This window comes from Psammomys obesus, unplaced genomic scaffold (genome assembly GCF_907164565.1).
Source record: "Psammomys obesus unplaced genomic scaffold, mPsaObe1.curated_primary_1811, whole genome shotgun sequence".
Classification (NCBI taxonomy): Eukaryota; Metazoa; Chordata; class Mammalia; order Rodentia; family Muridae; genus Psammomys; species Psammomys obesus.
This window is the reverse complement of record NW_026596244.1, coordinates 15,353,007-15,378,623: the sequence shown is the minus strand read 5'-3', so window position 1 is coordinate 15,378,623 and position 25,617 is coordinate 15,353,007. Positions and strand designations below refer to the sequence as shown.

The 25,617-nt window shown below is 44.3% G+C and overlaps 2 protein-coding genes across 6 annotated transcripts; one reads left to right on the top strand and one right to left on the bottom strand.

The window, feature by feature from the left end:
• The first annotated feature begins 5,226 nt into the window (after window positions 1–5,226).
• Naxe (NAD(P)HX epimerase) lies at window positions 5,227–7,374 on the top strand. The gene is made up of 6 exons (XM_055596571.1): window positions 5,227–5,440; window positions 5,529–5,637; window positions 5,730–5,840; window positions 5,927–6,040; window positions 6,696–6,843; window positions 7,118–7,374. Exons 1-6 carry the CDS (start codon window positions 5,277–5,279, stop codon window positions 7,318–7,320), a joined length of 849 nt encoding a protein of 282 aa, XP_055452546.1. The 5' UTR covers window positions 5,227–5,276; the 3' UTR covers window positions 7,321–7,374.
• Window positions 7,375–7,873: 499 nt separating this feature from the next.
• Window positions 7,874–25,190, bottom strand: LOC129668539 (G patch domain-containing protein 4). 5 transcript variants are annotated; one of them, XM_055596568.1, is made up of 10 exons: window positions 25,007–25,190; window positions 24,170–24,291; window positions 21,760–21,822; window positions 12,940–13,073; window positions 12,463–12,536; window positions 12,274–12,366; window positions 12,104–12,190; window positions 9,442–9,533; window positions 8,943–8,993; window positions 7,874–8,740 (listed from the first exon to the last, which is right to left on the bottom strand). In XM_055596568.1, exons 4-10 carry the CDS (start codon window positions 13,016–13,018, stop codon window positions 7,984–7,986), a joined length of 1,233 nt encoding a protein of 410 aa, XP_055452543.1. In that variant the 5' UTR covers window positions 13,019–13,073; window positions 21,760–21,822; window positions 24,170–24,291; window positions 25,007–25,190; the 3' UTR covers window positions 7,874–7,983. The 5 variants fall into 5 exon arrangements, with proteins under 5 accessions (XP_055452543.1, XP_055452541.1, XP_055452544.1 ...); XM_055596566.1 differs by lacking the exon at window positions 24,170–24,291; XM_055596569.1 differs by lacking the exons at window positions 21,760–21,822; window positions 24,170–24,291.
• Window positions 25,191–25,617: the final 427 nt, after the last annotated feature.

The following is a 25,617-nucleotide window of genomic DNA, read 5'->3' as shown; positions in this document are numbered from 1 at the left end:
GCATATGCCATAGCTGGGTGTGGTAATGCACCCTGTAATCCCAGTACTTGGGGAGGCAGAGGCACTTGGGCTTTGTCTTGAACTTACGCAGACTCTGTGCTACCAGTTCATATGTGCATCAATCCTGATACATCTGGAAGACAGTGGTCTTGGTGTCATCCATCAACTCTGGCTTTTACAATCTTCCTAACAGCTTATTTAGGACTGAGTGTTCCAATGTCTCTCAATCTCTGTACACTGTACAGTTGTGGATCTCTGTGTTAGTTCCTATCTACTACAAGGGGAAGCTTCTCTGATGCTGACTGAGCAAGACACTGATCCATGTCTATATAGCAGAATGTCATTAGGAGTCTTTTTTTAAACAGGGTTCCTCTGTGAAATAGCCCTGTAGACAAGGCTGGTCTTGAACTCAAAGAGGTAGGCCTGCCTCTGGCACCCAAGTGCTGGGATTAAGGGTTTGTACCACTATGCCTGACCTTATTGCTGTGTTTCTTTAACAGTATGATAGTATTTGATTTCTCACCTAGGGCCATGGCCTATATATGCTGCTCAGGTTCTTGGCTACCTGAGCAGTGTCAGGTATATATCACAAATTGGGCCTTAAATCCAATCAGATAGTGGTTGGTTACTCCAAAAAAGCTGTACCAACATTGTACCAGTGTATCATGCAGGCAAATCAGCCCTGTAGACGACAGGTTTTGTAGCTGTACTGGTGGTTACCTTTCTCTTCTGGTAGCATGCAGAGTACATTCCAGTACCATGAATACTAACTAGTCAGTAGGGGTGAAGGCTCTTTTTTAGGCACCTAGCATCAGCTTCTCTGTGTTCAATTAAGTATGTAAATATTGTGTTCAGCAATAGGTCCTTACCATCAATTTGTGGAGAATAATCAATAAACTTGGCAATGACCCAAGTTGCTTGAGGGTTTCCATGGGGACCCTTTGGACAATAAGTCAGTTCAATGTAACCCATTACTGGAGCTTTCATTTGGTGATGAAAGATATCTGCTTCAGGCTTTGTCTCCCTGTTATTCAGTGATTCCATTTAGATTTCTTTCATATATGTGTATGTTTTAAGAATCTTCTACTGTAACACTAGGACCCCTCAAATGGTTCCTAGTGTTAGTTGTTCTTCCCCATATTCTCTCCCTAACCCCATCTTCTCTTTCCTATTCTGTTTAATCCTACTACTACTACTTATTGTGTTGTTATATACATATGAGTGAAAGTGCCAAAGGCCAGAGGTGTCAGGTCTCCTGGAGCTACAAGCAGCTGTGAGCCACCTGACACAAGTGTTGAGAACTGAACATGGATCCGCTCCAGGAACAGTAAGTGTTCTTAACTACTGACACATTCCTATGGCTCTGACTCTGACATTAACATGGGGTTTTTACCTCATTGTTGCAGGGACTGGGGAAATATCTCAGTGAGAAAATGTTTGACTAGAAAAAGCTTTTCTTGATGTATAAGGCCATCAAGAAAAGAAGAAAAAAGGCAATTCCACCTAGAGGACTGCATTTTATGTCAACTTGAAACAAGCTAGAGTTGTCTGAAAGGAGGGAACCTCAACTGAGAAAATGTTTTCATAAGATTCATGGGGGGGGGGGCTGGAGAGATGGCTCAGTGGTTAAGAGTACTGTCTGCTCTTCCAAAGGACCTGGGCTCAATTCCCAGCACCCACATGACAGCTCACAACTGTCTGTAATGCCAATTCCAAGGGATCTGCCACTTTCATACTAATGTACTAAAAATTAAATAAATTATTAAAAAAAGATTCATGGGAGATGCCCAACCTATTGTGGGAGGTTCCATCCCTGGGCTGGTGGTTCTGGGTTCTATAAAAAAGCAAACAGAGCACCCCATGATGAGCAAGCCACTAAGCAGCATCCCTTCAAGGACTCTGCATAAATAAGCTCCTGCTCCAGGTTCCTGCCTTATTTGAGTTCCTCTCCTGACTTTATTTGATGATGTATTGTGATGTGGAAGTATAAGCCAAATAAACCCTTTCCTCCTCAATTTGCTTTTTAGTCATGTTTCATCACAGCACTAAGACAAGCATCAAACCTTTATTTCAGCTAGTAATAAAAAAAAGAAGTGGAGGACACATCTTTTAAGAGTACACTATGAAGCCACTCATAGTGGTGCATTCTTTTAATCTCAGAACTCAAAAGGCAAAGGCAAGCAGATCTCTGTGAGTTTGAGACCAGCCTTGTATATACAGTGAGACAGCCAGAGCTCATGGTAAGACCTTGTCTCAAAAACAGGCAAAATGACAAAAGACAACACCTCCCAAAGAGTATTCTATGGGAGTGGGATATATATAATTTCTGATCAAGATTTATTACATAGTCATTCTTACTTGCTGGAGGGAGACAAGAAAATGTAGGATTTCCTTGTACAGCTCCACAAAGAAATAAAAATCAGGATCTGGTAGCAAAGGACAAAAGGAAAATGGATTTAGAAGGGCAAATTACTGTGTCTGTGTTGTTGTAAAGAATTAATATTAGAAGTGTTAGGCTATAAAATGTGTATTATTAGCCCTAAGATTATTAAGGCAGTATTATTTAACACACTATCACAAATAATAAGACACAAACACCTTTTAGATTTATAATTTCCTTATTTACCTTTGACAGGGCAGATATTTTCCTTACACTGTCTCAATATCCTCACCATCCATCTCCCAGCCCCCATCCAATGTCATCCACCTTAATCCTCAATTGGACTACCTTCCATATATAATCCCATGGTGCTTGCTTATATTATTCATCTGGGTCTTTTTATGACATTATGGGAGCCCTTCCTCCAAGCCCACAAGATTTTTTTCTCCATGCTAACCCATCATGGCATCCTCCTTTTTCCTCACCTCCTGTCCCTCTGTTTTCCATGATCTTCTCTGTCCTCCTAAGCCTGGGAACCTTAGCCACGCCTACCCCATTCTGCCCTGCCCAGGTATAGGCTGTTCAATCAATCAATTAGATATGTCTTAGGCAGGTTTACAAAACAAAGATAGGTATAACCAGATCTTAGCATCAGACCAACCTCCAACAGTCTGCCACACAAGAATGTTGCCATTGGATCAAGTGCCTAACCAACCACCATTGCCTTATTTACCTGGTTGACTATTCTTATCTATGATAGGCTAAAGATACATTACTGCAGAATTAAAATAGAATACTGACAAAAAAAACTCTGGGACTCAGAAGGACTCAATCCATGTGACTCTTGATTTGGATCTGAAACCATTCACCATGGAAAACCTGAAAGGCTGCATGGCAGAAACAAAAGGGATTGGCACTCAGAGATGGCCTTCATGCAAACATCTCTCATTGGTTGTCTCATGAGTTCTGTGAATGAGATATTTTTGCCTCATTTTGTTTTGGGTTTTGTTGTTGTTGTTGTTTTGAGATAGGGCTTCTCTATGTAGCCTTGGCTGTCCTGGACTCACTTTGTAGACCAGGCTGGACTCAATTTCACAGAGATCCACCTGTCTCTGCCTCCCAAATGTTGGGATTAGAGGCATATACCACCGAGCACAGGTTTTTGTCTCATTCTATAGCTACAGCTTCATCAGAATGAAATCAGAAAGGATAAGAGCTTATTTACATGTTTCTGCAACTGGTGAATAAAGAACAAATTTTACATGCAAATTGTAGGTCAGCCTGCTGAGATACCAGCTCCACCAACCATCACTATCACTGGGCAGATCATGTTTTCTTACCTTTGAAAATAGGAATGATAGGGTTGCTGTGAAACAAAGTAATACATAGTAGTATCTGGCACATGTAGGTCAAAATAGTACCTATGTCAAAAAAACATGTTTTACATTGTGTTTTAGAAATGAATCTTCAGAATCACCAAACTTAAATAAAGCCAGCCATAGTAGCCCAGACACAGGATCTCAGCAAGAGGATCAGGAATTTAAGACCATCTTTGACATAAACGTAAGAGCAGCCTACACTACATGAGACAGCTTGGGGAAGCTGCAGGGGATCTGACTCCTCTGGCTCCCGTGAGCACCTAAGCTCATGTAAATATACCCACACGGAGAAACACTCAAACACAAAACCAGCTGACTTAAAAAAAAAAAAATTCCTCCAGAAAATCTTTAAGGAGTCTTGAGTAACATGTAAAAGGAAGCCACTCATATGCTGGTGAAATCAGAAAATAAGGCTATCGAGGTCCTGAATAAGACCTTGGAACCTTTTCCAGCCACTATTACAGCCTTAAAAATTCTATTTCCTACATCAAACAAGTAAAATAGGTATGGCAGGGACCCACAAAATTACTCTGAGAGCAAGAGCACTTGGCTGCCAAGCCTGACAACTTGTCTTGATCCCCAGATCCCACCTGGTAGATGAGAACTGATACCGACAAATTGCCCGCTGACCACTACATGTGCACCAGGGCACATGCACGCCTCCTCACCCTGTTGGTTTCCGGGTGGAAGCCAAGAAAATTCACTTCAGATACAGAAGCTTAAAATAAAAGCCTTATTTTCTGAGCTCAGGCAGGCGGCCAATTCAGGATCTGAACCACATCTCAAGGGAGAGCTGTACTGCATATTTAAAGGGTGAAAGACATAGAGCTATAGCGTTGTCTAGTCATATTTTGACATAAGGGGTTGAGCAAGGGAGTTTTCACCAATTAGGAGTAGGTCCCTGGGCCTGGGAACATGAACTTATTATCTCTCTCTCTCCTCTCTCTCTTCCTCTCTTCTTCCTCTCTCTCCTCTCCTCTTCTTCTTCCTCTCTCTATCTGTCTCTCTCTGTGGGTGGAGTTCGGTTTCTCTGTGTAGCCTTAGCTGTCATGGACTCACTTTGTAGACCAAGTTGGCTTTGAATTCACAGAGATCCACCTACCTCTCCCTCCCAAGTGCTGGGATTAAAGGCGTGCACCACTATCACCCACCCCCATACTTTTAAATGTTAAAACAAACAGGCATAGAGAGAGGTCAAATATATTCCCTAGAAGAGATAATTCTTGTATAATTAAAAAAGAGCTGCAAAAGATGGTACATGCGTGCAATCCCACTTCCCAGGAAGGAAGCTGAAGGCAGAAGAATTGCTGCGAGTTCTAGGCCACCCTGGGTTACATAGCGAGCGAAGCATATCTGTACCTAAGAAGTATGGAACTCTTGCTACAGTGGGGAAAACCGAGAACGCAGGCCGGAACGAAGGTGTGCGGAACGCCTGTTAGCTCGGGACTCGAAACCTACGACACTGGCGCAGGGCGGGTCCTGCGCATGCGCCAGGCGGTCGGCGCTTTGCGTGCCGAATGTCCGGGCTGCGGGCGCTGCTAGGGTTCGGGCTGCTGGTTGCGGGCTCGCGCCTGCCCAGGATCACAAGCCGGCAGAGTGTGTGCTGGACAGGACCTACCTGGTGGGGAACGCAGCGCCGGGGCCCCGAGACCATGGCGAGCGCCACCGTGAAATACCTGAGGTACGGCCGCGCTCTCCCGCGGGGGCGGGGCAGGGCAGGCCGTGCCCCCAGCACCCCATCGGCGGACTCAGGACAGGCCTTCCTTCAGCCAGGAGGAGGCTCGGGCCGTGGACGAGGAGCTATTTAATGAATACCAGTTCAGCGTGGATCAACTCATGGAGCTGGCGGGGCTGAGCTGTGCCACGGCCATTGCCAAGGTAGGTGGCACGGCGTGTCAGTAAAGGGTGGTGAAAGCTCGGGCGGGAGAGAAGACGGCGGTGACTTGCCGTCTTTGCACCTCTGCCTTCAGGCTTATCCCCCCACGTCCATGTCCAAGAGTCCCCCTACTGTTTTGGTCATCTGTGGCCCCGGGAATAACGGAGGTGACGGCCTGGTCTGTGCGCGACACCTCAAACTTTTTGTGAGTATGCGAACAGTCTTTGTGGCTAAGAAAACTGAAAGGATTCTGGAATGGGAGATTGAATAGCTACTTTCCTTTTCAAATAGGGTTACCAGCCAACTGTCTATTACCCCAAAAGATCTAACAAACCACTCTTCACTGGGCTAGTGACTCAGTGTCAGAAAATGGACATTCCTTTCCTTGGTGAAATGCCCCCAGAGGTAGGTGGCTTGATACCTCATCCCTCCAGTAAGTACTGCCCTTCCCCTTATGTTTTCATAACAAGCTGCCCTGTCTCGTGTCTGTCTGCCATAAAAGGGGCTCTCTGAATAGAAGTGGTGCAGAAGCTCCTCCATATTGTGTGCTGCACAACTTCCCAACACTTGCAGCTCCAGGTACTCTTATTCTGCAGTCAAATGTTTCCTCCAGCATGCATTTAACTGGTTCTCAGGGCCTCATTTCGAATCTTTCCTATAGATGTATGGATTAAAGGGTAGGAAATCTGAAATAAAAAAGAAAACAGAAAAGCAAAAAACAAAACAAAAACCCAAAAAATTATTCTATAGATAATGACATACAAAGAAATGGTTTGCCCAAAATTACAGAACTGGAGCAAGGCAAAGCTAAGACCAGAACCAGTCCCTTCTAGTTTCCAGTCTCAGGCTTCCCTACACTGTCAGCCCCACTCTCCCCAGTGGCAGGCAGGCACCCATAACAGAAAATATGCCTGTGTTCAAAATAACCTGAATGAGTGACTCTTTACTCTGTGCCTTAGAAAACAATTATATCCAGGCCTCTGTGGTCTGAGTAGGGGAACAGCCCTCCCAATGTGACAGCAGTTCCTGACATTTTTTTCCTCTTCCTACTCCCCTACAGCCCATGATGGTTGATGAGCTGTATGAGCTGGTGGTGGATGCCATCTTTGGCTTCAGCTTTCAGGGTGATGTCCGAGAGCCATTCCACAGCATCTTGAGTGTCTTGAGTGGACTTACTGTGCCCATTGCTAGCATCGACATTCCCTCAGGTGCTGGGTCCTCAGATGGGTGGGGGACTGGTGCTCCATCCTGTCTTAAGACTGGTAACCAGAGGACTGGGTTTTTGACCCACAGTATAGACCGGATCTAAAATAATCTGAATGTACCCTTCCATGTTCTCCATTAGGGCTGGGAAGCAAAGGTCATGATGGCCCTGTGGGAACACCCAAACACAATAGTACATGGGATTCAGAGTTCCTCAGGTGGGGACTCTTCTTTAGGACTAGACCTTCTGTACTTACTCATACTACTTTCTGTCTTCAGGATGGGATGTAGAAAAGGGAAATCCTGGCGGAATCCAACCAGATTTACTCATCTCACTGACAGCACCCAAGAAGTCTGCAACCCAGTTTACTGGGCGATATCATTACTTGGGAGGTCGTTTTGTACCACCTGCTCTGGAAAAGAAGTACCAGCTAAACCTGCCATCCTACCCCAACACAGAGTGTGTCTACCGTTTACAGTAAGGGAGGCGGGTGGGCAGGTTTCTCAATAAAGACTTGGTTCTTTCTCTCTTGAAACTGGAGTCTGGCCTTAACATCAGTGGGTTATATTTTCTTTGGGGAAACAGACCAGGCATTTGTAAGCAGTGGAAAATAACTCCATTGCTAGGTCAGGTGTGATAGCCTTCACCCAGGATTCTTACTTATTTTTGATACACTGGGAGATAGATGATGCCTCTAAACAAATCCAGCTTAGCATTGTAGCAAGGAATAGTGATGTCAACTGGGAATGTCCTATAAGCCTGAAGCCCAAGCTCTCATTTATTCATGATTAGAAGCAGGCAGTCTGGGAAGATAGGATAACCCAAACCATACATCTAAGTACATGTTTGTTTGTTTAATTCTGTTTTGTTTTTAACCTTCACAGTATTTAAAAATGAAGACATTTTGCAGGGTGTATTGGTGTATGCATCTGATCCAGGCACTCATGAGGCAGAGGCAGGTGAATCTCTATGAGTTCTAGGAAAGCCAGAGCTATATATTAGAGAAATCCTGTCTCAAATAAACACACAAAAAAGACATTTCACATAAGTCTACATTTTCAGACTTTACCAGACACTCCTTCAAATATGGACTTCTCTTCTCACCACCCAGCTAACCTTGAGAAGGAATCAGTTGAGATCCACTTTAGGCCTTCAGTCCCTCCTTCCACTTCTTTTTGGCTCTCTGGTCAGTGCTGATGCCAGCTCTCTCCTTTGGATGTGGCTGACTTCTCTCACCTTCATTCTCTACTTTCCAAGTCCTGCCATCATCATCTTTATTGCATATATCCAAGACCACCTCCTTACAACAATGCTGTCTTTTCTTCTTGTCTTGTCTTCTGACCTTTCTCTCTTCTGTTAAGACGTCCAAGATGAAGTCTTCCCCACACTGCTGCCACTTCTTACTGCTTCTCCAGGGGTCAGTGTCTGCTTCACTCTCCGCTGCCTTTGGCCCACCTGTCACATCCCTGCCTCCTTCATCACAGACTACCATCTTCCTCTCTTCGTGGTGTTGCCTCTTCTTTTTCTTCCTCTTCCTGGAAGACTGATCAGATTTTTCTGTGCTCAATTCTCCAGGCCCACTCACTCCTGCAGCCTCTTCCTCCCCACTTCCTACAGCAATTCCCTTTCTCTCATCTTTCTGCCTCTTTTTCTTCCTGCTTTTCCTGAAGTTCTTGTCAGTGTGTTCAAGGAGCTCCTCACTTAGATTCTTTTCAGTTGTTGTAGCCTCTTCCTCTTCTTTATGCTTCCTCTTCTTTTTATTTTTTTGGGAGAGCTCGCTGTTAGTCTGTGGTTGAGAGGTGCCCTCATCCTTTGAGCCTTTAAGCCGAGCCAGGAAGGCCTGCTCTTGGGCCTGCAGGCGAGCAAGCTTGGCCTTCATTGTGATTCCAGCCCGGGCAGCCCTAAGAGAGATGGGTCCAAGTCAGCAAGCATATTAGAGAAAGTTGAAAATTGAGGGAAGGGAGATGCCTGGCTTCAAAAATGACTGTGTCAACAACAGCAATTATTCCCCTGGAATGAAAATAATTGAGAGGTGGCATAGAATCTCCTCAAGCATAGGCAAAAAAGATGGAAGATCCAGAAGGCTATATATTTGTAACTTACTTGTGTGCTGTTCTCCCCTCACAAGCTTTGAATAGCATCTCATCAGTCAGACTGTAAGGGCAGATGACAAGTCACAAACAGATATGGTGAGAAGGCTTGATTTTTTTTTTTTTTTCTGTCTAAAAAATACACATCTTGACTATTTGTTCAAAACCTGGCACTTTTGAAGTGCTAAGAATACAACGATTAACACAATCTAATTAATTCCATAACACCCTCCACCCCAACTCCCCCTAGAGCCCAGTCAAGCATTACATCTAGTTGTTCATTCTCTTTATTTTATTTTATTTTATTTGGTTTTTCAAGACAGGATTTCCCTGTGTTTTAGTCCTGGCTGTCCTAGAATCACTCTGTAGACCAGGCTGGCCTTGAACTCAGAGATCTGCCTGCCTCTGCCTCCCGAGTGCTGGGATTAAAGGTGGCCCACCACCTGGCTCGTTGCTCATTCTCAGTCCCAAGGCATCTCCTCCCACATCTGGGTACCAAAATAAAGTCTCACATCTTTGGAGGTATGGGTTCGTGGTTGTCATCATCACTGCAGCTCCCCAAGTCTCTGTCGGGCTTCTCTTCACCTGAGGTTAGTGTAGCTGTCTAAAAGAAAAGGATCATGGAAATGGATGAAGCCAAACAGTACCATTACCAACTCCCCTCCCTTTCCGAAGCCCCTAGGAACTCCCTGCCCAAGGCATGAATCTGACAGCCCTCACCACTGTTCCTTGCAGAACCATGCAGCCTGCATATTTCGATTTGGGAAGGAGATAGGTCACAGTTATTGGGAAGTGGAGCAGCCAGGGCTTCTCTGGCTCACAGCTGGCTGATAGTAGAACAAGCAGGGAAAATTGCTCTGAGTCACATTTTCATGGGTGGGGGGAGGAGGTGGCCAGTAACTGACAATAAAGGCAGCACTCCTATTCCCAGTATATTTGTTGAACTAGAATAACAGAACCTATTATGGGCCATGTAGCTCAAAATATACAGTAGAATGACAATGGAATGGGTCCAGGTGGGGAGATATTCAGCTGGTAACAACACTTGCTGTACAAACATGAGGGAGGACCTAAGTGCAGATCTCCAGTGCCCTCATAAATTCTGGGCAGGTATGCTGACCACCTGTGATCCCAGCATGCAAGAGGTAGAGATTGGATTCCTAGCAAGCTAGCTAGGTAGCTAAACTAGACAAACTGGAAGGCTCTGGATTCAAGTGACTGACCCTAGCCCAATATATATGGTAGAGATCAAGATACCTAATGTCAACCTCTGGCCTTCAGATGCATAAGCACCTGCACACGTGTGTACACACATATATAAACATATACACACCAAAAACAAAACAAACAACAACAACAAAAAATAATAATAAAACAGATGGGGCCATCCAGATGTTATATAAAAGTCCATAATGTGGGCAGTTATGATGAATGTTGCCTGTCCAACAGATAACTCAGGCCAGAGTTTAGGGAGTGATATCTAGAGAGTGCTTATGTGTAATCTCAATCTGAAAGTCAAGCAATGGTTAGCAGGTAAAGGGCAAAGGGAGAACAACTGGCAGAGAAAAGGACAGGTAGGGGACAACACAGCTTCTTGAAGAAGAAGAAACAGACCTGCTGGCCAATCTCATTAAAAAGGATGGTGTAGAAGAATTTTAATCCAGCAACATGGCTGCTCTGGGAAGGGATCACATCCAAAGACCTAGGTCTATGTAATTAGGCTGGAATGTAGCTACACTCTGGATTATAATGTGATCTGGGCAGAATACTGATACACACTTAGCGCATACCTTTAATCCCAAGCAATGAAGGTAAAGCTTAGGTTATAGAAGGAAGGTGTTTGAAGGTGACGTCTAATTTAGGGGCAGACAAAGACAACTGAGAGAAAAGTTTGACAGAATGAGTCAGAGATAGGATACAGTCAACTCTCACAAGAACAGGAAAGGAAGGAGAGGCTACTTAAGAGCAGTGCAGGGAGAGAGGTTTGTAGGTTTTTTGTTTTGTTCTTTTTTGTTTTAACTAAAAGTTGATTACTGGGACAGTTTTACAGAGACAGGTTGCAGAGAGAACAAGCTGGACACAGGTTAAGACAGAAAGCTAGAGAAGGAGCCAGAAGATTAAAACACTGACAGAATTAGTTTGAGGACAGGCAGAGCAACTCAGAAGCAAAGAGAAGCCAGTTTGAATCAGTCATCTGGAGAGGAGTTTAGGCCAAAACAGCTGAGTTGAACCAGCCAGTGAGAATTCAGAAAGAGCTAGAAAGGCTTGTCTCTCATCACCACCCAGGAAATAAAAACAGCATTTACAATTGAGCCAGACAGTGGTGTTGCACCCCTTTAATCCCAGCACTCAGGAGGGAGAAGCAGGTAGACTTCTGAATTAGAGACCAACCTGGCCTACAGAGTGAGTTCTAGGGCAGTCAAGGCTACACAAGGGAAACCCTGTCTGAAAAAAAAACAAAACAAACAAAAAGGATCATGATACGTTTCAGTTTCAGAGAGAACTTTGTAGAGGGTCAGCTAACTATGGTGGAGAGTGGGACTAGAGGCAAAAAGGCTCTTAAAGAGAGAGGCAAGGACTGCATGAACTGAAACAGTAGATACAAACAGATGTAGAAACTGGGAAGGATTGCTAGATAAGTTGGAAACCCCTGACCACAAAATCTATGCTCACTAACTGCTAGTTTTCTATGGCTATAGTGAAAGACACTGGAGACCCTGGCTTCTATTCTTTTTGTATTTACTAGCCAGCTGTGGGCTCTTCAAGCAACCCATTTTTCACTCTTTCAGTCACATATGTAAAATAAGGATGAACCAGGTAATCTCTCCAGACTCTCCTGGCTTCTAAATATTTTTAAGGTAGACATCAACACATCCTACCCCAGCAGTTCCTGACTAAATGATGGCCCTCCCTCCCTCACACTGTTCTGTGCTGCTTCCCGTACCGATGAGGGGATATCCATGCAACTTTAACATCTCAACTCTGGATGAAGGCGTGGGCACAGAAAGCACATCTAAGCACAATGAGGTTGTGTGAACCTAAGTATGGCAAGGTTGGACACAGGATCTCAAGTGTGCTAGGATATCCTGAGAATCAGCTGGTCACAAAAGGCAATTGATCAGGACCCAGGGGAGACAGAGGAACACTGGAAAGCTAGGGCTCTCACTGTAGTACCTTCACAAACTTCTGATACAGTAAACTGGGCTTGGGATGATTGCACTGGGTAGTCTCCTTGGAAAGGCGCCTTATCTGCACTCCATCCTGTTAGAAAGTATCGGTGAGAAAGTGGCATGCTGTACCTCCCTAACCCACCCCAGGTCTGCAAGTTTCTGACAAGCTCATACCTTTCCTGTGTCCACTACCAAGCTGGCTGCAGTCTTGTTGAAGAGATCACTCCACCAGTGGTTTGTAAATTCCTTGGCAGGGTCGTGTCCCACCTCCAGGTGAATAATAAATGAAAGTCAGTTTGAGCACTGCCCACCTGCCCTCACAGGTCCCCTCTCCCACTCATGCTGACCACCTCCCAGTCTTACCCCATGGGTATCTTGCTTCAGTGTCACCTTGAGGGCCTGGGTGATGCCATTCTCTTTCCTGCCCAGGCCCTTGCCTGCAGAGGACAGTGAGTGATTTATTTTGTACCCTGCCTTGAGCCCTCACCAAGTCTTCCTCAGCTTACCGCCATTCCTTACACCAGTCACTGGGTATACTCTGCCTTTCAGAAACCTACCTCACTCCATTCTTTCTAGTCCTGCCCACTCAATGAGTTCCTCTGTCTGAGCCAGACTATCTTTTTTTTGTCATATCTCTTTACTGCCTCCTCTAGCCTGCCCAACCACTTGTCCCTCATTATCTCCCACTGTCCAAAAATGGGAATTTTCCCATTCTTTCCTTTTCCAGATGGGCAGAAAAGTTGTACTTCTAAAGATTTCTCTTTAAACTCGTTTCTCCTATTACTGAACTGACATGGGGCCAAAGGGAGTTGGGAGGATATGGAAGAGGCTCTAGAATACCTTGAGTCCATCCATGCTTTAGCAGCTGCTCTTCAGCAAACTTCATCCCACGACTCTTGACCACTGGGGTGATACTCATGGTGGGCAGAGGGGCTCCCACATCAGGCTCTTACCAGGGAAGATGTGGTACCATCCTAGAATAGGTAAATAAGGGGCTGGAGATGCAGCTTAGACAGCAGAGTGCTTGTCCAGCACACACAAAGCCCCAGGTTTCAACCCCAGCATCATGTGAAATAAGGCATGGTGGCATACAAGTGTGATCCCAGCACTTGGAATGTGGAGGCAAGACATTCAGATCATCTACAACTCTATAGAGAGGTTGAGGCTAGTCTGTGCTATATGAGACCCTAAGTGAGTAAAAACGAAAGGGGTGGTATGATGGGCCTGGGGCTGTATCTTAGTCAGGAGAATGCTTGCCTAGCATGCATGAAGCCAGGGTTCAATCCCCTGCATTTCATAACCAGGTGTGGTTGTGCATGCCTGTAATTCTAGCACTGGGGAAGTGGCAGCAGAAGGATCAGGAGTTCAAGGTCATCCTTGACTACAAAGAAGCTTGAGACCAACCTGGAATACATGAGACTCTGCATAGTGCCTAAACTACATAAAGCTGCTGTGTAAAGCTTTTCTTTCTTTAAAAAAAAAAAAAAAAAAAAAGCTTATGTGTATGTATGTATACCAAAGTACATGAATATTCACTATATGCATGCAAGAACTGGAGTTACAGTTGTGAGCTGCCATGTAGGTGCTAGGAACTGAATCCAGGTTCTCTATAAGAGCAGTGAGTGCTCTTACCCACTGAGCCATCTCTCCATCCTCAGAATTTTTTTTTTCCTTCAAGACAGGGTTTCTATACATAGCCTTAACTGTCCTGGCTGTAGACCAGGCTGGCCTCAAACCCACAGAGATCCACCTGTGGACTCCCTGAGTTCTGGGATTAAGTGCACCACCACACCTGGCTCACTCCAGAATTCTTTTTTTCTTCTTTGGGGAACCCTCTTTCTGGTCAAAAGAGCCAAAACCTAATACAAAGCAGGATGAAGGAGCGCTAGTGTTCGTCCTGCTACCCAGATGTGTGGCATCAGGCTATGCTGAAGCCTTGATGTGAGATTTTTCATTTCACCTTGCTACCCTACTCAGGGTACAAAGTAAGCTGAGCATCAAACAGCTTAGGTGGTGTGATGGTTGTTATTAACGGACAACATGGCAGCAATCATCTAGATGGCAAGCCTCCAGTTACACCTGCAGAGGATTATTTAGATTAGTTAGCCTCTGTTCAGGTCTCTGAGGGATTATCCTTTTCAAATTAACTGAAGTGGGAAAACCTCAGTCAGTGGCACCATTCAATGGGCTTGGGCCCTGGACTAAAGAAAGCTACGCCAGAAAGATGGCTCAGTGGTTAAAGGTGCTTCCTGTCAAAACCGATGACCTGAGTTTAATCCTAGGGACACACTTGTGGACTGCACTCTTGGGAAACACACAGCAAGTGACACAGGAGCTTCTAGACTTAAGGAGCTTCTAGACTTAAGGAAAAGGTCATTGATCGGAAATTCAGTGGGACCAGAGTCTGCAGGGGAACTTAAATACAGAAGCCAGGCAGAGTGCTGATTATGCAGGTCACACAGGGCAAGGCCAGCACCTGTAACCAGGAAACTGGAGGTACGACTTGCATATGAGACTCAGACCTATGAAGTGCCACCCACTGCCCAGACCATAGCTTTAACACTAGCTCCCAAAGGCAGGCTTCTGGGAACCTGGGAAGGAACCCAGAGACTCAAGACTGAATCTAGCAAGCTAACCAAAGGCCAGACTGCTTTCACATTCTCCAACACCCCCCCCCCCACACACACACACACATTCCTCCTTTCTTTAATACCTGGTGTTAGTTTAGAGGCCCAGCTCTGTCCTGTTCTGCTTCTCTCTCCTTTTGCCTTTTCTCTTCCCAGAGAACACACACTCACCAGATCTACAGGACCTCATCTATGTTTCAGGTTCCCAGGGGCTGGGAAAGTCCTTCAATATTTTTCTGTTTGGTTATTACTGTGTTTCATAGTAAGCCTACTCTTTTATACTGACTGTGCAGGCTGCATTCTATTTCGGGAGAGCAATGGGGCTCAAGCTGTATGGTCAACCATCAGTCTAGCACAGGAAAACAGCACCTCAAACCCAGAACAACCTTGGCCCTAGTGTATATTGTAAACACTTCTGAAAGAAAAAACTTTTTTTTAAACTTGAAAAAAAAAATAATTTAATTATATGAGTGTTTTGTCTGCATGTTTGTGTACCATGTGCACACAGTACCCTCAGAAGTCAGAAGAGTATGTTAAGATGCTCTACAACTGGTATTATAAGTGGCTGTGAACTACCATGTAGGAGCTGAAAACTCAAGGTTCTCTGGAAGAGCACTAACTCTTAACTACTGACCCACTCCTGCCCATTAAATAAATTCCACCAATGATATAATCCCTGATGTGCAAATCTCAAGGAACACAAAACACCAAAGTAACAAAACTCCAAAAACTGAAGAGACCAGGAGATTAAAAAGTGGTCAGGACATTAGTACAGGACTTCAAAAGCACCATTTGTACTTCTAAGCCCAGCAAGAGCCAGCCAGTCTAATAAGATGTTAGAGACTCTGTTTCAAAAAACAGCTGGCTAATTCCTAAGGAATTGACCTATGGCCCCCATGTGTATGCACACCTATACACACATGACATTCCTGCACATGCACACATGTGCACAAACACACAGAAAGAAGCAAACAAATACCCCAGGGGCTAAGAGCACTGGCTGCTCTTCCAAAGGACCTGGGTTTGATTCCCAGCACTCACAAACTTTAGTTCCAGAGGATCAGGCACCTTCTTCTGGTCTCCTCAGGGAACCAGTCATACATGCGGCACACAGAGGTACAAGCAGACAAAACACCCATACACAAAAATTCTTTTTAGATTTATTTATTGAATTAAGCCACTAAATCTGTAGTAATTTGTTACATAGCAATGAAACTAATGCACAAGATAGCAGCTGGCAAGAGTCTATTGGGGAGATGAAATTATTGGTGTGATGTATAAAACAAGTGGGGCCTGGAGATATAGCTCAGTGGCTCAGAGCACTGGCTGCTCTTGCAGAGAATAGGGGTTTGGTTCCCAGCAAGTACAAAGCAGCTTACAACTCCCCACACCCACTTACTGGCATCACACATGCACTGAATATATATACATACAAGCAGGTGAAACACTTGTGCACATAAAATAAAAATTAAATTATTTTAAATAGCCAGCTGTGGTGATAGACACTTTTAATCACAGTGATAGGGAGACAAAGATAGGTAAATCTTGGCCTGCCTGGTCTACAGTTTCAGGACAGCCTGAGCTGTTATACAGAGAAACCCTGTCTCAAAAAATTTAAATGTAATAAAACCACAATTCTACCAACCCTGTGTGTGGCATATCTTTAATCTCAACACTTAGAAAACAGAGACTGGGGCTGGAGAGATGCTCAGTGGTTAAGAGCACTATCTGCTCTTCCAAAGGACCTGGGTTCAATTCCCAGCACCAACATGGAAGCTCACAACTATCTGTAATACTGATTCCAAGCGCTCTGACACCTTCACACTAATGCACATAAAATAAAATTAAATAAATCATTTAAAAAAAAAACGAAAAAAAAAAAAAAAACAGAGACTGACAGATCTCAGTGAGTTGGAGGCCATTCCCATTTACACATTGAATTCCAGGCCAGTAAAGAGGACATAATAAGACTATCTCAAATATAGATCAATGATAGATAGATAGATAGATAGATAGATAGATAGATAGATAGATAATATTAGATTGGATAGCAGTTCTCAAAATGTGACCCAGGGCCTCCTTTGGAATGAGACTTTTCCAGAGACCTATGAGGTCAAGCTCTTTTCTCAGAAATCCTCCCATATTACTTGCCTTTTCTCTCTTCTTTCTCCCTCCCCCTCTCTCTCCAAGGTTTCTTTGGGTAGTATTGGCTGTCTTGGAACTAGCTCTGTAGACTACTAGGCTTGCCTCAAACTCACAGAGATCTGTCTGCCTCTGCCTCTCAAGTGCTGGGAGTAAAAGCATGTACCACCAATGCCTGGCTCCCTCTTTCTTCTGACATCATAGACTATAGTTTCCCAGGTAACACACCAGTGATAACATTGCTTTGTTAAGGGAATATACTCTTGTGTATGTGTACTCCAGTGTCTAGGAACATTTTCCAATTCTGCATAGCTAAATGCCAGCAAAGCTCACAAATGTTTTTTTCCCCCAAGGGTTTCTCTGTATAGCTCTGACTGTCCTGGGACTTGCTCTGTAGACCAGGCTGGCCTTGAACTCACAGAGATCCTCCTGCCTCTGCTGGTATCAACGGCATGACACACCACTGCCTGGCTGCTCACAAACCCTTTAAATTGGGGCAGGGTATTAGTAGGTGTCTCAGGAAGAATCTCATTTCTATCCACCCTTCCACTGAAAAGGATGATTACATGAAACCCGAATGATAACTCAACCTGAGCACAACAACAGAAAAACAGGGTGAAGAAGTGGTCTTACCCTTTTTTTTTTTTTTTTTTTGAGATAAGGTCTAATTAGCCTGGCTGGCCAGGGATAGACAGGTGCCTGCCTCTCTTCCTTGCCTTTTGAGTTCTACCTTGCTTCTTGATATGGAAACACAAGTAAAATTTAGATGCTGAGGTCATCTTACAACTGCCACATCTCAGAAATTATCTCTGACTATTTTAACAGTAATAATAACCATACTCCACACTTGTAGTGCAATGACTTAACACCAACCTGCTACTAACTGCTTCACATGGATCCTCTCTCTGTAAAGAATTATTTATTATGTGTACAGTGTTCTGCCTACATGTATGCCTGCATGCCAGAAGAGGGCAACAAATCTCATTCTGGATGGTTATGGGCAAACATACGGTCGCTGGGAATTGAACTCAGGACTTCTGGAAGAGCAGCCAGCGCTCTTAACCTCTGAGCCATCTGCCCAGCCCCCGGATCGTCTCATTTATGCCTTCGAACAATCTTATTAGAAGGTATTACTTATCCTTAATTTACGAAGAAATCGAGCACTGATAATTTTAGTTACTAGTTGAAACCAAACTGGCAAGCAGTAGATCCAGGATTGGTCGAAAGCAATTTCAGAAGCAGCTACTTTGGGACTTTACAGCTTGTTGCGCTCTCTCCTCTACGTAAGACTTTCCACATCCTATTCTCTGTCACAGTAATTAAAAACCACACTCCCCGGAATTCGGAGACACACTTTATTTCCCAGCCCGTGACAATTACAGCGAGAATGCGTTCTGCGTTGAACAGAATGACACAAGCAGAAATCGCGTTTAACGCACTTGCAATGGACAGGCGTGGGCAGACGCAACCAGATCTGTGAAGGCTGCAAGTACACTGTGAGGTGCTGTCTCCTCTCCAGCCAGTTTTCAGAGCCACCCGTTTGCAGCAGCCCAAAGGGGCCACAGCCGCAGTATCAGCAGGGTAGAAATACTCTCAGATCTTCGTCTTTGCTCCCGCCCCTGAGGAAAGTAAGCCCCTTACCGTCAGGACGTAGTCCTCCCTGTAGAAGCACGTGTCACGGCCGACTTGGGCGCCACCATCTTCCCGGAAGTGCACTTCGGTCCTTCTAGGATACGGAAGGCATAGAGATGCCCTGACAGAGGCCACGCCTCCAGATGGTTGTCACGGACAAAGTGCAAGCTTCCTCTTTGTAGCCGCTGGAAGCCAGGGCTAGGTCCTGAACTCGGTTTCTGGTCCCTCCCCGAACCAATACCGAGCTTTTCAGAGGCCGTGCGACGCCTGAACTTTATGGTCACGAACACTAGGCTCTGTACCTAACTGAACCGCTGTAGTTCAGTTGGACCAGCACTGCTTGACACACTATGTTGGGTCAGGACATTCCTCGATACTTTCTGAGAGAGTTTTAGTCCTAGCTAATCTAAAACTTGCTTTGTAAGTCAGGTTGGCCTTGAATTTGCAGCAATCCTGCCTCTGCCTTCTAACCTCTGGGCTTATAGGAATACATCACCAAGCCCATTCACACATTGTGGGTTTTATTATAGTGTTCCAGGGCATGCCAAGAAAATTCTACTGTGAGGTCCTCCCTCAACTTTCAGCACCATTCCCCCTTCATCTCTTCTACTGGAGTCAGGCATAGTAGGACACACTTGTAATTCCATGACTTAGGAATACTGGATCAGGGGAATGGCTACAAGCTCTAGGTCAGCCTGGGCTATGTAAGGAGACTGTGTCTCAAAAAAAGAAGAAACTGATGGACATGGTGATGTGTTGGAGGATGTCTTTATACATTGTGTATTCAAATGCTGATTTCTGTACCCAGAGATCTGGTTGCAGTCCAGACTTTGGAATTGCCATTTTTATGAAACATCTCCTGTCTCAATGTTATATAAAAAGTGTTCTCCAGCAGTTCTGATTGATTAATAAAGAGCTGAACAGCCAATAACTGGGCAGCCAAACTTATAAATCCAAAGCTTATAATGTTGTATTTGTGTTAGCAAAAACTGACTTAAGATGTATGTTTAGTCACTTATGGCTTTGCTAACTTTTTAAGCTTTAGCTATTTTAAGAAAAAAAAAAAAAATATATATATATATATATATATTAAAAATACACCATAAGACGATTAGAAAAATGAGTTTTCCAGTGTCTTCATGGGCTGTATTTATGGTTCAAAATGTACTTGAAACTAAAATACTTCAATTCAAAAGCTCAAAAAATTTCTCTCTCTCTCTCTCTCTCTCTCTCTCTCTGAGACAAGGTTTCTCTGTGTAACCCTGGCTATCTGGACTTTCTTTGTAGACCAGACTGGCTGTGAACTCACAAAGATCTGGTATGAACTCATACCTCTGTCTTTCAAGTGCTGGGCTTAAAGGCGTGTGGCACCACACCAGGCTTTAGCTCAAAATTTCTAACAGATTGTAAAAATTCTACTCTTATGAGAGTTACTAAAGATAATTAAGACAAAATTATTGGTCAGTCACCTTTAAAATGATCAAATTCTTTAATATGTTTAGAACTATGTTTGTAGTCATGTTAAATACAAATGTAATTTATTTACAGAGGATGTGATGGCTATTCTTAGTTGTCAATTTAACTACATCTGGAATAATTGAGACTCAAGCTTCTGGATACACCTGTGAGGGATTTTCTTGACTGGATCATTTGAGGTGGGATTTGAGATAGGAAAACCCACTTTAAATCTGGACTACACTATGTGGTGGCAGCCTACATAAGGGTCATGGAAGAAGGAAGCTCTTGCTCGTTTCCTGCTTGGTCTCACTCTTACTTGCAAGTTCATTTGTTGGTATAATGTTCTTGTGGGATGTATATAATTTACCTTTGTTCATTCAAATGCTGATATCTCTACCCCACTATCTGGTTTTAATCTGGACATTGCATTGTGATGTTTATTCTAAGCATCACCCGTCTCAAATTTGTGTAAACATGTCACCATTTGTCCTCTGTATTTTCAATAAAACAACCAGCCAATGCTCTGCAATGGAGAGAATAGGGTGGGACATTCTGGTCTGGAGGGGAGGAGAAGGAAGCAAGTGGAGGGAGACAGCAGAGATGGGTAGGAGAGGACTTGGAACCACGAGGAGAGATGAATCAGACCTAAGATATGACTAAAAGCAGCTATAATGTTGGAAATTCTGAATGGGAAGAGGCTATGCAGGCTTGGAAGTTTAGGATGGAGTAATCATTGCCCAGCATTGTACTCTAGGTTAATTAGGTAAATCCTAGTCTCTGTGTGGTGATTTGGGTATACAGCTGGTTTAGGAATAACCACTGTTTAACTAAAAGATAAATCAATAATAAATATTAATAACCAACAACATTCATTCCTGCATTGGCATTAGCACTTCTTCAACATATAGTGATGACTAACTGAGTTGTCCAGCCTTGTGGACTAAACAACTATGGGAATCTTGGACTTTCATCAGGAGACCACCATTGTTGGAATAATTGGACCACAGCCTATCAGTATCTCTAATAAATAAACATGTGTGTGCATATAGTCATTTAAATATTTATCCTATCAGTTTTGTTTCTCAAGAGAATCCTGACTAATACAGGTTATTTTGGCTCGCAGTTTCACTTCCACAGGGTAAAATGCATCACAGTGTGTAAGTCAAGATAGCAAGAGCATGAGGTAGCTGGTCACATCACATTCATAATCAGAAAACAGAGTCTAATGAATGCTGCTTCTTAGTCCCCTTTCTCCACACACACACACACACACACACATATATATGAAAGATATATATATATCTTTCCAATTAAGAAAGTCCCCTTACAGGCCCAGAGTCCATCTCCTAGCAGGTGATTGAGTCTAGATCTCATCAAGTTGGCAACTAAGATTAATCAATTGTAGGCACCTTCACCTCAGTCTAGCAGATTGAACCCATTCTTCAGTTCCCAGATAAGTTCTGTTCTCGTATTCTCTCCAGACCTTTGAAAGCAAACTGAATGCAAGTGGGTCTCAGAATAGGTCTCTGGGATGATAGCAGGACTCCAGGCTTACAGAAGTTCTATGTTAAAATTGGACAGGTTTATTCCCCTGCAGGACATCTCAGGGTGTCTTTTCCATACATACTCATTCAGACTCATCTAGAAAAATTGTGGCAGCTCAGCATAGCTGTTTCTAGAAGCACCCATCCCAATCTTTGCTATTGGAAGGAATAAGTTGCATGTTAACCTCATTGCAGGACAAAAACAAATGTGTAACAAGGCCCCAGACTGTAGGCCCCCAGACCTTAACACAACTTACTCCATAATAGAAGTTCCATTCAGGCTGTAAAACTCAGCATGTAGACAGCACCACCTGCCAAAACTAAAACAAACACCAAATCTATCAAAGTCCATAGTTCAGGAAAAGTCTCTAAATAAACTTTTTAGCTTCTGGAGCTCTGCTTCTGACTAACTGTTCTTGTTAATTGAAGTATGTCAACCCAAAACATGTTGTGTGTGTGTGTGTGTGTGTGTGATTAAAAGCACACCCTGAGAAAGGCTCAAGGCTACACTGGGATCCCAAACACCCAGTGTAGTCACTGGCTGCCTAATAAATACTTTCTATTGGCTTAAACTCATGTCTAAGCAGTCTTTTATGGTGAGTATCTCACAACACATGGGGAAATAAGACCTTCCAAAAGTCAGTCCAGATCTGGTATAAGCAAAACCATAAAAACCTTCTCCTCATCTGCACCCACATCCTAAAGTTCTCAAACAACAGAGAAGCAAATAGCAATTACTCTGCCCTCAGTGTCTCTGGAACTGATATATGGGGATGCTGTGAACAGAGGAACCTTGTACACAAGCCTACCACCTGACTGGGTCCTCAGTCAAACAGTTATCTCCCTGTCCAAAACAATAGCCTCAAACACTGAAGGGGGCTAAGGGGGCTTCCAAGTGTTATATAGGAACTTGGCAGAACATCTCAAAATTATTTGGCAGAACATCAAATCTTATCAGGGTAGAGGTCATGGTATAGGGTGTGTAACATGTCAAATTCCAGAAAAATGGGTCAAGGCATGGTCAAATTTAAGTTTTTACAGAAAACAGGAATGAACTTATTTTGACCTTGTAACAAGATGGCTTTTAATCTTAAGATGGAGTCAGGCTGGTCCATCCTCCAATAAGGTCACACCTCCTAATCCTTCTCAAGTAGTGCCACTCCCTAATGATTAAGCATTCAAATATATGAGCCTATGGGGGCCTTTCTTATTCAAACCACCACATCTTAAATCAACTCTATTCCTATTTCCACAGGCTCATTCTGTCTCTCCTGCCTGCACTTCTTCTCCTCTCTCCACTGTTGCAGGAATCAATAGAAAGGTGTTGGGCTAATATTATATATTATTTGCCCTAAGATTATCATGGTGATATTAATTAACCTGCTATCACAAATAATGAGACACAAACACCTGTTAGATTTATAATTGCCTTATTTACCTTGGGCCAGGCAGATATTTCACTTGCCTGCTTCAATAACCTCACTACCCATATCCATGTCCCAGCTCCCATCCAATGCCATCCACCTTAATTCTCCTCAAATGGACTACCTTACATCCATAACCCAGTGGTACTTGCTTATATTCTCCATCTGGGCTTTTTTATGCCATTATTGGAGTCCTTCATTGGCCCATGTGGTGTTTTCTCCAGCTAACCCATCCTGATGTCCTTTTCCTTCTTCTCTTCCCATCTGTCTGCCCTTCCCATGATTCTTCGCAGGATTCTCCAAAGCCTGGGAACATTAGCCACATCTACCCCATTCTGTTCTGCCCAGGAACAGGCTGTTTAATCAATCAATCAATCAATCAGACGTGTCTAGGCAGGTTTACAAAACAAAGATAGGTGTACCTAGATCTTAAGTGCCAGTAATGAGGGTTAGACCAACCTCCAACACTCCACCTTCCTGAGCAGTCTCTCAGTTTCACTCTGTTTTCAGTCCACTAGTGATTATTTTTCAAAAGTTTCTCCAGGAATGAATGAGAGCAATTGCATGATCCATCACAGCCAATCAAATTAAAACTCTCCTCCTGCTAAATGATTAGATGACCCACCTCTTCAACACACCCTGAACTAACCCTCCTGACAATCACCCCCTCACCAATGAGGCAAAGTGTACAAAACTCTACCATCCCTAGGCCTCCACCCACAATCAGCAGGAAGACACCCCCCCAAAAAAAACTCCAGCTCTATTTCTGGAACCCCCCCATCCTCTGACCCATTCCTTATATCTTAAGAGTTGGGATATGTTAGAATATAGCCTAAATATGCTCTGAAGACCCTGACCATGTTGTAACTTTAGCCCCTCATTGCCATTGCCTAACTCAGTCAGCCACAATCACCTGTATTCTGGTAGCTGGGGCAAGGTACTTTCTAAATATAAAATGGCTTTGCATGGACAAACGACTCCAAAAACTTCAAGCTTACACATAGCCCCAGCAGATGCTATCTTAACTTTCCTTTCTCCAAACCCGCTATATAAACTTTAACTTTCACTCTTCAGCAGACAACCTTTTTCTCATTGCATTAGTCAGGGTTCTCCAGAGAAACAAAACTGATAGAAACAGTGAGCTTTGAGACCCAGGAGAACAAGGTGGGCTAACAGAGTGAGCGGTCAAGATCTTAAATTATCTAAAAGGGCAGTTGGGCAAAAATTTGGTTTAATGGCCCACCTAACACAGCAGTGGATTGACAGTTGCAAGCAGATGGTGGGTGACATGATTGTTCATAAGCAACATTCAGTCATTGTATCTTCAACAGCTCTGAGAAGAGCTCCTGGACCTCTGGGCCTCCCCTAGGTTGGGGAGAAAACATAATGTCAGGAAAGACCACCCCCATCCCCAAGCTCTGCCCTCACAGCCTCCTTTGGTTCTGAGCAGGTACTGGGCGATTCCTCCTCAAGGGTTCCAAATAATGGGATCAGAGTGGAGAACAGTTTGCTAACTCTCAGCCAGGACTTCTAGGCTGGCAGGGCAGCGAGAAAAGGCACAGTCTCTTGCCAGGGCAGCGGCCTCTATATAGACAGTGCAAGGAGGCTATGCCATATTTTGCCTTCCTCTCTCTCTCTTTTCTTCCTGCCTTACTTCCACCTGAGAAGATGTGGTTGTTGCGAGTTACTGGTGTCAAGTCTCTCAGTTCCCCGACCTTCGCCCTTGCCTTTCTTCCTATTTGAACCCTCACTTTAACTTATCGCGGGCGCTTTAAGCGTGATGTCCTCGTGGCTCATTCTCAGGCTCACCCGTTGGTGTGACAAGATCCAGCCACCTAGAGAAAACTGTGGATCCAGATGTGTGAAAGTCACTGAAGTGGAGTGGAGCCCTGCCAATCACACCTACCCCTCCCTCAGCCCCTACAGTGGCATCTTGCCAGCCTTTCTAGCAACTCATGCGACCACCTGGTAGTAAACTGGCACCACGATTAACTTTACCACGGCCATCAAGCCGGAAGCTGCGGACGGAGAGTGCAAGCCTCTCTGGGGAAGAGATGTGAATTCAAACCAGAACACTCACCTGCTTCCTCTTCACAGGGTCGGGAAACCTGAGCTGAAAATAGCCTTGAGTACACAAACCGGCGTTTCAGCATGTGTTCTTCCCTCAGTCTTCCTCAGAGGTCTTCTGCAGCTAGAATAGTTCTGAGCTGGCCAAGCTCAGTCCTTCCCAGCTGTAGAAACTCAGTGTACCGCTAGAGGAATGAAGGCAGATGGCCCCAGAGCACTCTAGACTTGCCCCTCCTCTCCTCTGTTTGCCTTGGTAGGAGCCAATCGGATGCATCGGATTCGACTGTCCTGAATCCTGAGAGAGCAGACTCTTCTCAGCAGTGACGAATGAATAGGTCACGGGAGAAGAGGAGGGTTTTAGTATCAGGATTGGGGGGTGGGGAGGTACGCTTAGAAAAGGGCGGTCAACCTGGCTCTGAATAGTGTAACTTACCCCCTTGGCCTCTTGTTAGGTATGCCCAAATAAGTCTCTCAGACTTAGAAAGACCAAGAGAAGAGCAGAATTGTTAGCAGAAAAATTGTAGGGCTGGAGAGATGGCTCAGTAGTCCATAGCACTGGCTGCTCTTCCAGAGGACCACCTGTAACTCCAGTTCTAGGGGATCTCATGCTTTCTTCTGACCTGT

What these genes read in the sequence shown, in the direction of transcription:
- Naxe (XM_055596571.1), top strand. Translation starts at nt 5,277, where the DNA reads ATGTCCGGGCTGCGGGCGCTGCTAGGGTTCGGGCTGCTGGTTGCGGGC. An exon ending in GTGCCACGGCCATTGCCAAG is followed by an intron (nt 5,638 to 5,729) that starts GTAGGTGGCACG and finishes CTCTGCCTTCAG; the next exon opens with GCTTATCCCCCCACGTCCAT. An exon ending in TTGGTGAAATGCCCCCAGAG is followed by an intron (nt 6,041 to 6,695) that starts GTAGGTGGCTTG and finishes ACTCCCCTACAG; the next exon opens with CCCATGATGGTTGATGAGCT.
- LOC129668539 (XM_055596568.1), bottom strand. Translation starts at nt 13,018, where the DNA reads ATGAGTATCACCCCAGTGGTCAAGAGTCGTGGGATGAAGTTTGCTGAA. An exon ending in TGAAGCAAGATACCCATGGG is followed by an intron (nt 12,367 to 12,462) that starts GTAAGACTGGGA and finishes ATTCACCTGGAG; the next exon opens with GTGGGACACGACCCTGCCAA. An exon ending in TGGTAGTGGACACAGGAAAG is followed by an intron (nt 12,191 to 12,273) that starts GTATGAGCTTGT and finishes ACTTTCTAACAG; the next exon opens with GATGGAGTGCAGATAAGGCG.